This window comes from Dendrobates tinctorius, unplaced genomic scaffold, assembly GCF_039654945.1.
Source record: "Dendrobates tinctorius isolate UK_male_01 unplaced genomic scaffold, ASM3965494v1 ptg000028l, whole genome shotgun sequence".
NCBI classification, from domain to species: Eukaryota; Metazoa; Chordata; class Amphibia; order Anura; family Dendrobatidae; genus Dendrobates; species Dendrobates tinctorius.
The window spans coordinates 81,904,896-81,919,887 of record NW_027361696.1 but is presented as its reverse complement, the minus strand read 5'-3'; the positions used below and the strand labels follow the sequence as shown (position 1 = coordinate 81,919,887).

Below are 14,992 nucleotides of genomic sequence, written 5' to 3'. Positions count from 1 at the left end.
TCTTCAAATATTTTGTTATATCAGCCTGATGAAGAGACGTAAGCAGTCCCGAAAGCTTGCTTTGTAACATCATTCACTATATTTTGTTAGCCATTGAAAGGTATCACACCCACAAGATTCCTATTTTATTTCTCTCACTGAGAGCACTTTATAGATTTTTTTTTTTTTTCTACTGGCTAACATGGTACCAAACCACTTTTTTTCGTTCTGACCACAAATGACAGTCCATCTCTCTTTTTGTACTCCAGACCCTCCTAGAACAGGTGAGACTGTAGTTCCCTGGTTCAATAAATATCACAATTCAAGGATAAATTATTTGGTATACATCTATAGATAGATATACACACAGTGGTGCTTGAAAATGTGCGAACCCTTTAGAATTCTCCAAATTTCTGCATAAATTTGACCTAAATTTGCTTTTAGATTTTCACAAAAGTCCTAAAACTACAAGGGACATTCATTAAAGATTTCCCCTGACCCACTTCTTGTGAACTGAGCGCAGTGAAACTTGGCACAGTTATGAGTCCTTCTTTACCTAGGTGCCACCTAGGGACACACACTTCTCCCATCTCTTTAAGCAATTGTAAACACCTCGCTTGAAGAAGTTGACAGGTTGATCCAAAAGCCAAGGTTGTGACTTCATCATCTGGAAAATGCTTGCCCTTCAAAAATAACTTCATTCTTGGAAAAAATGTGGAAGTTAAAGGTTGGGTGAATAAGGGGAATGCGGTAGAAGTCACAGGAGCATGCTTCCATTTGGACAACATGTGAGTTGTGAACTGGTGCATAGTCTTGCAGAAGGCGGACACGTTTGGTGAGCATGCCAAGTCTCTTGGTTTTGAAGGCCTCATGCAATTTCTGCAGCAGTGAAGAATAGCATGCCCCAGTGATCATGATACCCTTTGCTAGGAAATCCATCAATACTACTAAATGGGAAAAATCTTTAATGAATGCCCCTTGTAGTTTAAGAGAATACAATCAAACAAATAAGTAAAATATATATATATATATATATATATATATATATATATATATATATATATATATATAATTTTTTTTTTTTTTTAAAGGAGGAAATCCAATATCACATCTGTGAGTGGAAAAAGTATGTGAACCTTTGCTTTTATTGTCTGGTGGGACCCCCTTGTGCAGCAATAGCGTTATCTAAATGTTTCCAGCAATTGATTTAGTCCTGCACATCAGCTTGGAGGAATCATAGCTTATTTTTCCATACAAAACAGCTTCAACTCTGTTATGTTGGTGAGTTTTCTCCCATAAACTGATTTCTTCAGGTCCTTCCACAATATTTTTATAGTTTTAATGTCAGGACTTTGATTTGGCCATTCCAAAGTTTTAGAGGTAATCTGTCAGCAGGTTTTTGCTATGGAACCTGAGAGCAGCATGATGTAGAGCAGAGACCCTCATTTCAGCAATACATCAGTTACTGTTCTGTTTGGAACTATTTTGCTACAATCACTGATTTCTCTGCTGTAGATGTAGCTGTGGCCAGTATGCTGAGCTGTGTATAATCCAACCCACAGCCCTGACTGGCAGCTTCCTGTGTACATTGTGCGTTATTATCAGTGGTGGGTGTGGGGTTGCACAGATTAGCCTGACCTTTTTCCTGCACACAACACCTAGTCCTACATTGATAATTTTCTGCTGATAAAACACTGATTGTATTGAAAGCACAGCAAGCTGCTGAGTAAAGCCCCCATTACACATTGCGATATCGCTAGCAATATCGCTGTAAAGTCACCGATTTTGTGACGTTGCAGCGATATTGCTAGCGATATCACTGCATGTGATACTTACCTCCGACCCGCTCCCCCGCTGGTTATCGCTGATCGTGCGAGAAGCTCCTGGATCATTTCTCGTCGGCCACTTCCTGCGGCGCTTCCTGCTGTGACAACGAGCGACGCGTGGAGCTGGGCGGGAGGACGCAGGATCGCCTCGTCTGACAGGTAAGTAGCGATCCCCGTCCCCTGCGATGTCGCTGGTGAGATCTGCCTGTGTGGCAGCTCACTAGCGACCACCTAGCGATGCACCAGCGATCCTGACCGCGTCATATCGCTCGTCGGGATGGCTGGTGCATCGCTAGGTGTAACGGTACCCTAAGTAACACATCCCTGGAATCAGTTTTTCTGCCCCTACATCATGCTGCTCTCAAATTAAATAGCAAAAATCTGCTGACGGATGCCTTTCAACTTTTTTAACCATTCTTTTATAGAATTACTTGTTTGCTTTGGTATGTTTTCTTGCTGCGTGAACGATGTTCACTTTGTTATTCTCGTAGACAAATGTCTTGACATTTTCCTTTTTGAATTTTCTGTTACAATTCTGAATTCAATGTTCCATCAATGATGACAAGAAGTTCTGCTACAGCTGCAGCAAAGCAAGACCAAATCATTATACCACCACTGTGTTTCATGCATTGCATGAGGTTTTATATTGATATGCATTGTTTTTCCTTTCTCTGAAAAGAGAGGCCTTTAGCTGCTTTAGAGGTTACCTTGGGTTCCTTTGTGACTTGCAGCATATTCAATATTTCAACCACTCTTAAGGTGGATGAAAATGGTTTTGAATATCCTCCATTCATACACAGTCAGACTTTGCATTGCGTACAAATATTTTTTTCAAACCTTTTCCAGCCTGATGAGCATAAGCAATTTTTTTCGACGTCCTCTGAAATTCCCTTTGTTTATGCCATTATACACTTCCATAAAGGTGTTGTGTAGGTCAGAAGTTGATAGAACTCTGTTACTTAAATAATTAAAAAAAAAAAAAGCTGTCCACTCACTATGGACTCTAATTCCACTTTCAAGTTGTATGCTAACCTTAAAGGTTCACGTAATTTTGCCACTCAGACATATATAGTATTGGATCATTTTCATCGTTTTAAAAACATTAGACTGTCATTTTTTAATGATTTGTTTTATTTGATTCTCTTTGTCTGGACTTGTGTGAAAATCTGACGTAGCTATCAGATCAAATTTATGTAGAGATATAGAAAATTCTGGAGGGCTTAAAAGCGTTGAAGCGCCACTGCGCGTGTATGCGCACACCAATTAATACATTGGTCACATCTTACATATGTTGTGCGCCTTGCCAGAAAATGTAGAAGTTTGCACTTATTTTTTTTTGCAATCTCCAAAAAATATAATTTTTTGAAGTGTTTTACGCCAAAAAACTGATGTAAAGACTTTGATGTATACGGTCACAAAGTTTTCCAGACTCATTGTATCAAACTTTTATATTTACACCTCAGATTATGAAAAATTATTCTTTCTGTTGAAACATTCTGCAAAAAAAGGGCTCACAATTTACAATTTTTGGTATTTATCTTCCAAGTGCCCTCCACTGTCACAAACTTACAGATCACAGCTGTATCGGACACATCCGTGACCCTCACGTGGACACCCTCCTCTGACCCTAATAAGAGCTCATACACCTATACTGTGAAATATGGGTCTAATAATAAGACTGCTATAAAGACAACCACTGCAGAGATAACCAGCCTATCCCCGGGAACAGATTACAGCTTCACCATCTATGCAGTCACTAGTAATGGAACTACTAGCAATCCTTCTAATACTACTAACACAACAACACGTAAGTTCATGTCTATGTGTTACACTGTTTTTCTAGTGGTAATTTTGAAGGTTTATGCTATAATTGTGGTAAAACAGTATCAAATTCCCTCATCCATTGGTTCTTTGGAAGACTTAGGTTGGGTTGTATTGGAAATGCAAATCGATTTGTAGAGATTAATGATTGTTACCGTGCACAAGCAAGGAAAATAAAAGATACAAAGCATTAAATACTCCAAGGGATGCAGCCAGCGTCAGACTGGCCCACCGGAGAACCGGAGGATTCTCCGGTGGGCCCTGGCATCTGGTGGGCTCTGGCACCTGCTGGCATACAGGGCCAGCAGTTGCCTAGGGCCCCTGCTGCTCCAGGGGCCCCCAGCCAGTGGTGTGTCGCACACCATGCAGCTGCTATGGGGGCCCCTGCCAGCGGAGCAGCAGCGGGTGTCAGGAGGCAGGAGCCCCTGTCCCCGCTGCTAAAGAGAAATGAATATTCACTGCGAAGCAGTGAATCTCATTTCAGGTCTCCACACCCCCAGAGGCCCCGCCCCCAGCCCAGTAAGCCGCTCTGCATCAGGGCCGGCGCCGCCCTCAGTCCTCTCTGCTCCTGGCTCACAGCCAGTGCGCGATGACGTCACTACATCGCGCACCCGCTGTGTGTCTGGCAGAGGGGGCAGCTCCTGACACTGAAGCCGGGATCAGCGTGGGAGCGAGGAGGAGAGGTGAGTATTGTGTTTTTTTTTGTTTTTTTTTATATCTCTCTCACTCTCTCTATCTGTCTCTATCTATCTATCTCTATATCCCTCTCTATCTCTCTTATATCTATCTATCTTTCTATCTCTATCTATTATCTATATCTATCTATCTCTATATCTATCTCTATCTATTATCTATATCTATCTATTTCTATATCTATCTCTATCGCTCTATCTTTATATCTATCTTTCTATCTCTACATCTATCTCTATATCTATCTATCTCTATATCTTTCTATATATATCTCTATATCTATCTATTATGTCTATCTATCTATCTCTATATCTATCTATCTTACTCTATCTCTATATCTATTATCTCTATATTTATTATCTATCTATCTTTATCTATATATATATATCTCTATCTAATATCTATATCTATCTATCTCTATATCTATCTATCTATTTATCTGTTATCTATATCTATATCTTTTCTCTGTATCTATCTATATCTATATCTCTCGCTATCTATCGCTCTATCTCTATATCTATCTCTATATCTATCTTTATATCTATATCTATATATCTATCTCTATCTATCTCTATATCTATATCTAAATCTATTTCTCTCTATATCTCTATATCTTTCTCTATAGCTATCTATCTATATATCTCTATCTATCTCTATATCTATCTCTCTGTATATCTATCTATCGCTTTATCTCTATATCTATATATCTATCTATCTTTCTCTATCTATTTATCTCTATATCTTTTCTCTGTATCTATCTCTCTCTATATCTATATCTATCTCTATATATATATATATATCTATTATCTCTATATCTATATCTATTTCTCTCTATATCTATCTATCTATTTATCTCTATCTCTATCTATCTTGCTATCTCTATATCTATCTCTATATCTATCTATCGTTCTCTATCTATCTCTATCTATTATCTATATCTATCTCTATCTATCTATCGCTCTATCTCTATATCTATCTTTCTATCTCTACATCTATCTCTATATCTATCTTTCTATCTATGTCTATATCTATCTATATCTATCTATTATGTCTATCTATCTAGCTATCTCTATTATCTATATCTACCTATCTCTATATCTTTCTATCTTACTCTATCTCTATATCTATCTGTTATCTCTATATTTATTATCTATCTTTATCTATCTATCTCTATCCATTATCTATATCTATCTCTCTATCTATTTATCGATCTCTGTATCTATCTCTCTCTATATCTATCTCTCTATCTACCGCTCTCTCTATCTCTATCTATCTTTATATCTATATCTATCTATCTCTATATCTATCTATTATCTCTATATCTATCTACCTATCTATCTCTATATCTATCTCTATATCTATATCTGTTTCTCTCTATATCTATCTCTATATCTCTCTCTCTATAGCTATCTATATATTATCTCTATATCTATCTATCTATATATTATCTCTATATCTATCTATCTCTATATCTATCTATCTATCTCTATATCTATCTGTTATCTCTATATCCATATCTATCTCTATATCTATCTATCTATCTATCTATCTATCTCTATATCTATCTTTCTATCTAACACTATATCTCTATATCTATCTCTATATCTCATTATCTATCTATCTCTATCTCTATCTCTCTCTCTTTATCTATCTATCTATTGATCTATCCATCTATCTCTATATCTATCTCTATATCTATCTATTATATCTATCTATTATCTCTATTATCTATATCTATCTATCCATCTATCTAGCTATCTCTATCTATCTCTATATCTCTCTCTATATCTATCTATCTTTCTAACTCTATATCTATCTATCTCTATACATATCTCTATATCTAGCTATTATCTCTATATCTATCTCTATATCCATTATTCCCTATGAGGGGGGCAGTATTATACCCTATGAGGGGGGCAGTATTATACCCTATGAGGGGGTGCATTATACCCTATGAGGGGGTGCATTATTCCCTATGAGGGGGGCAGTATTATACCCTATGAGGGGGTGCATTATACCCTATGAGGGGGTGCATTATACCCTATGAGGGGGTGCATTATACCCTATGAGGGGGTGCATTATACCCTATGAGGGGGTGCATTATACCCTATGAGGGGGGCAGTATTATATTCTATGAGATGGCTGCATTATATTCTATGAGGAGGCTGCATTATATTCTATGAGGGGTCTACATTATATTCTATGAGGGGGCTGCTTTATATTCTATGAGGGGGCTACCCCAACTCCTGCTACATAATTAAGACATGTACAACCTTATATTATACCCGGATATTAGCGTGTTTTACCGCACAATTGGTGGTCTGGTATTTAACTCTATGCAGCTACATAGTGGGCCCCAAGAATGATTTTCTCTGGTGGGCCCAAGGTGTTCCAGTCCGACGCTGGATGCAGCTAGAAGTTCCCAACCATGTAGACTTAGAAGTACTTCTTTGACATGAAAATTACAGTGCCTAAAAGTTCCTCAAGAAATTACATGTTGCCTCTTTACTAGGGTTGTGGATCGCACTAAATATAAAATATAATAAAGTGCGATCGCAACCCGGAGTCCAACGTGCAGAGATGGTAAACTGCTGCTCGGTAATGGCGGACGCTTATTGAACACTGGCAGAGTAGCCGCTGACCCGATGTGCACAGGAGCAAGCTCTGTTACAGCACAGAGCCGCAGAAAGAGATGCCGAAGCCTGTTGCCTAAGGCTTAGGGAACCGCTACTGCGGAGCCAGGGAGTAACCCTAGAGAAACCCTGTGCCCTGTTAGCAGTCTCAGGGAGCAGTCGACAGTTGTGTTACCACACTGCGTGTGTACAGCGTCGCCCTGGTGGGTGCCACTAGCCTGCCTAAGCTTAGAGCTGGAAAGCGCAGTAACTGCGCACAGCACCGCTAAGACAGACACTGCAGCGTATGCGGTACAGAGTTGTCTTGTGCAGATGATACTCTCTGGCTTAACATGTGAGAGGTGCTGGAAGCACTGCAGTGCTATGCAGTGCCACAGCTCGGCACTGACTCAGGACTCTAAACCCTACCAACATACGTATCAAAGGGAAGGGGTTTCATAATGAGTCATTCAGCGGTTCATAAGCATCTATCATCACACACATCACTATCAATTACTGTCTATACTAGCACATGGCCGTGCGGCCATGCGACTCTTATAGCAGCGTCCTTCCGGGACCTTCCTAGTGGTCCAATGAGAGCAGCAATAGGACCTGAGCATGTGACCTCAGACCTCCAATGAGAGGACTTCCCACGAGCATGCTCAGTGGACCGAAAGAAGGACTTAGTCCCAGGAGCTGCACGCTGCTGGCTATTGCAGGTTACTATAGCTGGACCTTGATTAGCAGCAGTAACCAAACCAACAGTAGCACACTGAGCAAGACGCCGAGAACAATGTCTCTGCTGAGCAGGCTCTACCGTGGCAGGAGAGGAATGGGAGACCGCAGATGGCAAGGCTCGTGATTCCTGCTGTGCAGAAGCAGGAACCCAATGCATAACACTCTTTTCCTCTTGGATATTAAAGGCTTATTCCCAAATTAAATTAATAAGAAGTGTCGTTAAATCAGAATCTGCTACATCCAAATAAAAAAAAACCTCTGTGATCATACTCTAAAACTTCTTAAAAAAAAAACCCTATGTGTGAACATATCAATAGAGTGCTGATTGGGGAAGGTAGTAGTGCTGGAAGTAGAACCTTTACTGTAGGAGGCCTGGAAGTAGAACCTGTACTGTAGGAGGCCTGGAAGAAGAACCTGTACTGTAATTTTTGCACATACCTTTGATATGCCAAGACCCATGACCTAGGACGCAAAGCCAGTTTTCTGACACTGGGCACTACATTGTGACCCAAAATCCTTTGGTAATCTTAAGATTTCATGATGCCTTGCACATAGTAAAAGCACCCAGTGCCAGAGGCAGCAAAACAACCCCAAAACATCTTTGAACCTCCCCCATATTTGACCGTAGGTACGGTGTTCTTTTCTTTGTAGCTCACGTTCCATTTTTGGTAAACAGTAAAATAATGTGATTTACCGAAAAGATCTATCTTGGTCTCATCTGTCCACAAGACGCTTTCCCGGAAGGATTTTGTCGTTCTCACACACATTTTGGCAAACTGCAGGCTAGCTTTTTTTTGTCTCTGTGTTAGCAGTGGGGTCCTCCTGAGTCTCTTGCCATAGTGTTTAATGTCACTCAAATGTTGACAGATATTTTGTGCTGACACTGATGCAACCTGAGCCAGCAGAACAGCTTGAATTTCTTTGGAACTTGATTGAGGCTGCTTATGCACCATCTGATCTATCCCGCTTTGCAACCTTTCATCAGTTTTTCTCTGTCGTTTACATCTAGGGAGATTAGCTACAATGCCATGGGTTGTAAACCTCTTGATTATGTTGACCACCATAGAAAAAGGAACATCAAGATCTCTGGAGATGGATTTGTAACCTTGAGATCGTTGATATTGTTCAACAATTTTGGTTCTTAAGTCTTCAGACAGTTCTCTTCACCATGCTTAGTATGATTACCCACAAGAACAAATAAAGCGATCAAAATAAGTCCAGAAGACTCAATATTACAAAGAATAAGATTAAATCTTTATTGTAATATAAACAGGAACAAGGAAAAAGGAGGAAATTGAGTCAGAAATGACCATAGCAGCACAAAGGCGGACACCTGGGGCATACATGGGATGAAAGGACCAAGAAGGGATGAGGCATAACTAAAGCATTATTGCAATATAATATTTGATGATGCATTGTGCCAACCCCAAATTGTAAAATGACCAAACAGGGTAAATAGGTGTAAACATTACCATTGTATACAATTAGACAATAGAAAAACTTTACCTGTTAGGATAGCAAGTAGAGGTCCACCCACGTATGTACATACGTGGGTGGACCTCTACTTGCTGTCCTAACAGGTAAAGTTTTTCTATTGTCTAATTGTATACAATGGTAATGTTTACACCTATTTATCCTGTTTGGTCATTTTACAATTTGGGGTTGGCACAATGCATCATCAAATATTATATTGCAATAATGCTTTAGTTATGCCTCATCCCTTCTTGGTCCTTTCATCCCATGTATGCCCCAGGTGTCCGCCTTTGTGCTGCTGTGGTCATTTCTGACTCAATTTCCCCCTTTTTCCTTGTTCCTGTTTATATTACAATAAAGATTTAATCTTATTCTTTGTAATATTGAGTCTTCTGGACTTATTTTGATCGCTTTATTTATTCTTGTGGGTATTTATATGTTATATGCGATTGTCCTCATTGATCCTATTAAGTTAAACTCATTATACATGGCTACATATGTATGTATTCTATGGAATTAATTAACTTTCATTCTAATGGATTTTTTATCCTTAATATGGTTTTGACCATGCTTAGTATGGCATACACTGACAAACAATCCAAAGATTGAGTCAACTTCTTCCCTTTTTATCTGGTTTAAGGTAGTATTTTCATATTGCCCATACCTGTTACTTGCCACAGGTGAGTTTGGGCGAGCGTCACATCTTTGAAACAAAGTTGTTTATCCACAATTTTGTAAAGGTGCCAACAATGTTGTACAACCTATTTGCATTTTTTCTGGTTTTTTTTGTGTTCTCCATGCTGGAAACACGTCCTCAGATACACCACAGGTCACGATTCTGTCCAAACGTTAGAAACTTTTAATGAACATGAGGTAACATGAGGAAAATAAAGTATTTCTTCCTGCGCTTTCCCTGTATCTTCACACATTATGCAGTATCAGTGGCTCACATCTGGATTCTGGGAACCAACAGTCCTGCTGCAGCACCGATGCCCGTCCACACTGCTCAGCAGTCCTTGGCAGTCCTTTATTCCCCCTTCTGGGGTGTCCTCTGCTCCCGGCAGTAAAGCACGTCTTTCCTCGGGCAAGCCTGCCTGGGCTCTGCTCAAGAAACAGGAACTTCCTGCCTCTTTTAGGATGTTAATCCAGCCCCTCTGATTAACTCTTTTTCTCCCTAACTTCATCATATTCAATGCAGTACAGTTTATACAATACAAAGACATGGAATAAAGGGAACATGACACAGTACACTTAAACATGGCATAACAATGTAAACACCTGTTTACCATTGGCGAGAGGAGGCAAATGAGGGTCCTTGCCACCTCCTTAAACCCCTCCCTCCTAAAATATGGTCATCCCTGACCACAATGGCTCCAGTAGAAGAAACACAACACAGTCCATTCAAACATACTCAGTCTCTTAAAGGCAGCCCATCTGATCCCGGTCCCTAGATTCCTGGGACTCCTTTAAACATACTGGCCTGATGGCCACTTAACACCAGTTTGTGTAGACCTGACCCGGCTCGCCACTCGGGTCCTCCTGCACAAATTTTCCCCTCTCCCTCCTGTTAGTGGATCAGGAACCCTTAAATAGTGGTGGGCTGTGTTTGACAGGGACCAGTCCAGGGTTAAAAGTAGGGCAAAGTCCAAGGATAAAATAGTCAAGTTCCTTAGGCAGCCACGCACATAGTCCACAGTAACCAACCCTCATAGGTTTTCAGCCCCGTGATGCAGCAGGGGATGCGCAACGGCGCAACTAAAACTTAGAGGAGGGGGAAAGCAACGTCACTCAACTGTGACTGTGTTGGCTACCACTGGCATCTGGTCCTGGTGCTTTAAAGGGCTCACTGCCCTATTAGAGACACGGAACAGTCTCTGGCATTCAGCAGGTGCAACCGGCACCATGTCTTAAAGAGACAACAATCAACACACTACAGCTGATTGGTATAGTGGGCCGCATTTGGGCCCTGCACCACAATGTAAGTATGGGCCGAGGATCTGCTGGAGGAGGAATCTCTGCTATTTCTCCTGCTCTGTGTCTGCCTCATTTTGTCCAGGCGCTGCTTTCTCCTGTATGGCTGCAGGAGTTGCCACCGTTGCAGTTGGTAGCATGTCGCGGCGGGCTGCATGCACCTGTCGCTCTTCTGGAGTAGAGATCATATGTATGGCCACCGCATATGGCCCCCGGGGCCCTGGTGCCTTCACAAACGATACTTGGTCCCATTCTTGTACAGGGCCCTTGCAACAAGGATCCGGCATTCACACATACCTTCTCTCCCGTGCTGTTCTCCAAAATGAACCCATAACCCCTCGAGGAGTCCAAGTACCTGGTCACTCCGCTGATTACCCAGCCAGACATACAGCTGTGGCCAAAAGTATTGACACCCCTGCAATTCTGTCAGATAATACTCAGTTTCTTCCTGAAAATGACTGCAAACACAAATTCTTTGGTATTATTATCTTCATTTCATTTGTCTTAAATGAAAAAACATAAAAAGAATTGTCCTAAAGCCAAATTGGATATAATTCCACTCCAAACATAAAAAAGAGGGTGGACAAAAGTATTGGCACTGTTCGAAAAATCATGTGATGCTTCTCTAATTTGTGTAATTAACAGCACCTGTAACTTACCTGTGGCACCTAACAGGTGTCGGCAATACCTAAATCACACTTGCAGCCAGTTGACATGGATTACAGTTGACTCAACCTCTGTCCTGTGTCCTTGTGTGTACCACATTGAGCATGGTGAAAAGAAAGACCAAAGAACTGTCTGAGGACTTGAGAAACCAAATTGTGAGGAAGCATGAGCAATCTCAAGGCTACAAGTCCATCTCCAAAGACCTGAATGTTCCTGTGTCTACCGTGCGCAGTGTCATCAAGAAGTTTAAAGCCCATGGCACTATGGCTAACCTCCCTAGATGTGGATGGAAAAGAAAAATTGACAAGAGATTTCACCACAAGATTGTGTGGATGTTGGATAAAGAACCTTGACTAACATCCAAACAAGTTCAAGCTGCCCTGCAGTCCAAGGGTACAACAGTGTCAACCCGTACTATCCATCGGCATCTGAATGAAAAGGGACTGTATGGTAGGAGACCCAGGAAGACCCCACTTCTTACCCCGAGACATAAAAAAGCCAGGCTGGAGTGTGCCAAAACTTAACTGAAAAAGCCTAAAACATTTTGGAAGAATGTTCTCTGGTCAGATGAGACAAAAGTAGAGCTTTTTGGGCAAAGGCATCAACATGGAGTTTACAGGAGAAAAAAAGAGGCATTCAAAGAAAAGAACACGGTCCCTACAGTCAAACATGGCAGAGGTTCCCTGATGTTTTGGGGTAGCTTTGCTGCCTCTGGCACTGGACTGCTTGACCGTGTACATGGCATTATGAAGTCTGAAGACTACCAACAAATTTTGCAGCATAATGTAGGGCCCAGTGTGAGAAAGCTGGGTCTCCCTCAGAGGTCATGGGTCTTTCAGCAGGGCAATGACCCAAAACACACTTCAAAAAGCACTAGAAAATGGTTCGAGAGAAAGCACTGGAGACTTCTAAGGTGGCCAGCAATGAGTCCAGATCTGAATCCCATAGAACACCTGTGGAGAGATCTAAAAATGTCAGTTTGGAGAAGGCACCCTTCAAATATCAGGGACCTGGAGCTGTTTGCCAAAGAATAATGGTCTAAAATTCCAGCAGAGCATTGTAAGAAACTCATTGATGGTTACCGGAAGCGGTTGGTCGCGGTTATTTTGGCTAAAGGTTGTGCAACTAAGTATTAGGCTGAGGGTGCCAATACTTTTGTCTGGCCCATTTTTGGAGTTTTGTGTGAAATGATCAATATTTTGTTTTTTGCTTCATTCTCTTTTGTGTTTTTTCATTTAAGACAAATTAAATGAAGATAATAATACCAAAGAATTTTTGTTTGCAATCATTTTCAGGAAGAAACTGAGTATTATCTGACATAATTGCAGGGGTGTCAATACTTTTGGCCACAACTGTAGCTCCTCTTCTGGGGCACTGCAATTTCTGTACAACGAGACATTCCTGCGGCTTCTCTTCCTAGATGACTCCCTGGATCCACCGGACCTCCTTGGGAGATCGCACTGTAGGCTCCTCCAGGTATACGCTGGGTGATGTGGTGGGAGATGGCGATGATGGTGGGGCTGGGGAAGGTGAAGAGGCAGGAGTAGGTGTGACCATCAGATCAGATTCAGGTCCTCTACTTGCTGCCGCTGTGTCCGGTGAGTATTTTCTTCCGCGCAAGCGAAAGCCGGCAACTGCTGTCGTGATGACCTCCCTTAGCACAGCATCCAAAGTCTTTAGGGCCTTTTCTGGTTCCGGTTCGGGTCCTGCCATTTCCTCATCCTCAATCAACTGTTGTCCCAGCCACCAGAAAGGATGTCATTCCTCCAGCTGGTCCGTCCACCAGGCCTCAAAGCGCAGGCCTGTCTCCGCCTGGGCCACAGATTGCATCCAGTCCTGGCGACCGATGCCGCCACGGAACGACATTCTGCAACTCTTCATAGTATCCAGCAATGGCGGTTCTTCTGCTGACACACTTATCAGGCTACTCCAATTCATGGGCGGAGTCTCTTCTGACAGCTCCACCTGTTTCATCGCATTCTGTTACACGGGCGACAGCCTTTCCTTTGCTCGCACCCATTTCAGGCGGGCCTTGCTCACAGTGGGACGTGGCCATCTTCCTTCTGGCATCAACTTTCTTCCATGATGCCCACGAAAGGCAGCACCAGCCTTCATTTTCACGCCACTGGCCACCATCTTCTCAGCAGCGTTCGGCACCATCTTTAATTCACTCACAGCTGCCATCTTTAACTCTTTCACGGCGGTCATCTTCAAAAATTTCTTCACTGTCTGCACACATGGCTTCGGGATCCTGCCAACTACGCCAAATGTAACAAGGTGGCACGGGTTGGTAGTCGTGGGCGAGTCCACTAAGTCATGGTCAGTGAGCACCCCGGCCCCTTGCATGTAGAAAGACAGTTAAAGTCTCGATCTTGCAGCAAAGTCAGTTACCTCTATCAGAGGGTTGTTCTCCACGCTAGAAACATGTTCTCAGATACACCATAGGTCACGATTCTGTCCAAACGTTAAAAACTTTTAATGAACATGAGGTAACATGAAGAAAATAAAGTAATACTTCATGCGGTTTCCCTGTGTCTTCACAAATTATGCAGTATCAACAGCTCCCATCCGGTTTCTGGGAACCAACAGTCCTACTGCAGTCACCCCTGCAGCATCGGTGCCCTTCCTCACTGCCCAGCAGTCCTTGGTAGTCCTTTATTCCCCCTTCTAGGGTGTCCTCTGCTCCCAGCAGTGAAGCACGTCTTGCATCGGGCAAGCTTGCCCAGGCTCTGCTGAAGAAACAGGAATTGCCTTCCTCTTTTAGGCTGTTATTCCAGCCCCCTGATTAACTCTTTTTCTCCCTAATCTCCTCATATTCAATGCAGTACAGTTTATACAATGCAAAGACATGGAATAAAGGGAACATCACACAGTACACTTAAACATGGCGTAACAATGTAAATGTAAAGGTGTACCGGGACCATGTAATACCCCATTCTCTTCCGTAGTGTTTTCACAATGCTGCTATGTACATAATGTAATGTATATATTGTTGTTGTTATTTCGTGTACCTGTTGTTATGGAAAGTGTAGTACCCATTTCTGGCCACAAGATGGGGTAAGTATGGTAGATGTACTATAGTATAGTAGAGCCAGTTAGAAATCAGTTAAACATAGGAGGGGTCAGCAGCAACGAAGAGAGGAAGAACTTCCTTAAGTGGGTCGGAAGGGCCAGGGTGCCCAAACTGCTGGCATGGGCTTAAGTGCTCGGAATGAT

General features: G+C 41.9%; 1 protein-coding gene across 3 annotated transcripts in view; it reads left to right on the top strand.

Annotated features, from left to right (window-relative positions):
• Positions 1 to 14,992, top strand: part of PTPRH (protein tyrosine phosphatase receptor type H) — a 307,023-nt gene that overhangs the window by 150,371 nt on the left and 141,660 nt on the right. Inside the window, exon 6 of one of the 3 annotated variants that reach the window (XM_073571084.1) lies at positions 3,352 to 3,612. The exons of the other annotated variants lie outside the window; for them this stretch is intronic. Within the exon in view, the coding sequence (XP_073427185.1) occupies positions 3,352 to 3,612 (261 nt within the window). The remainder of the gene's footprint in view (positions 1 to 3,351; positions 3,613 to 14,992) is intronic. 3 annotated transcript variants of the gene reach the window in all.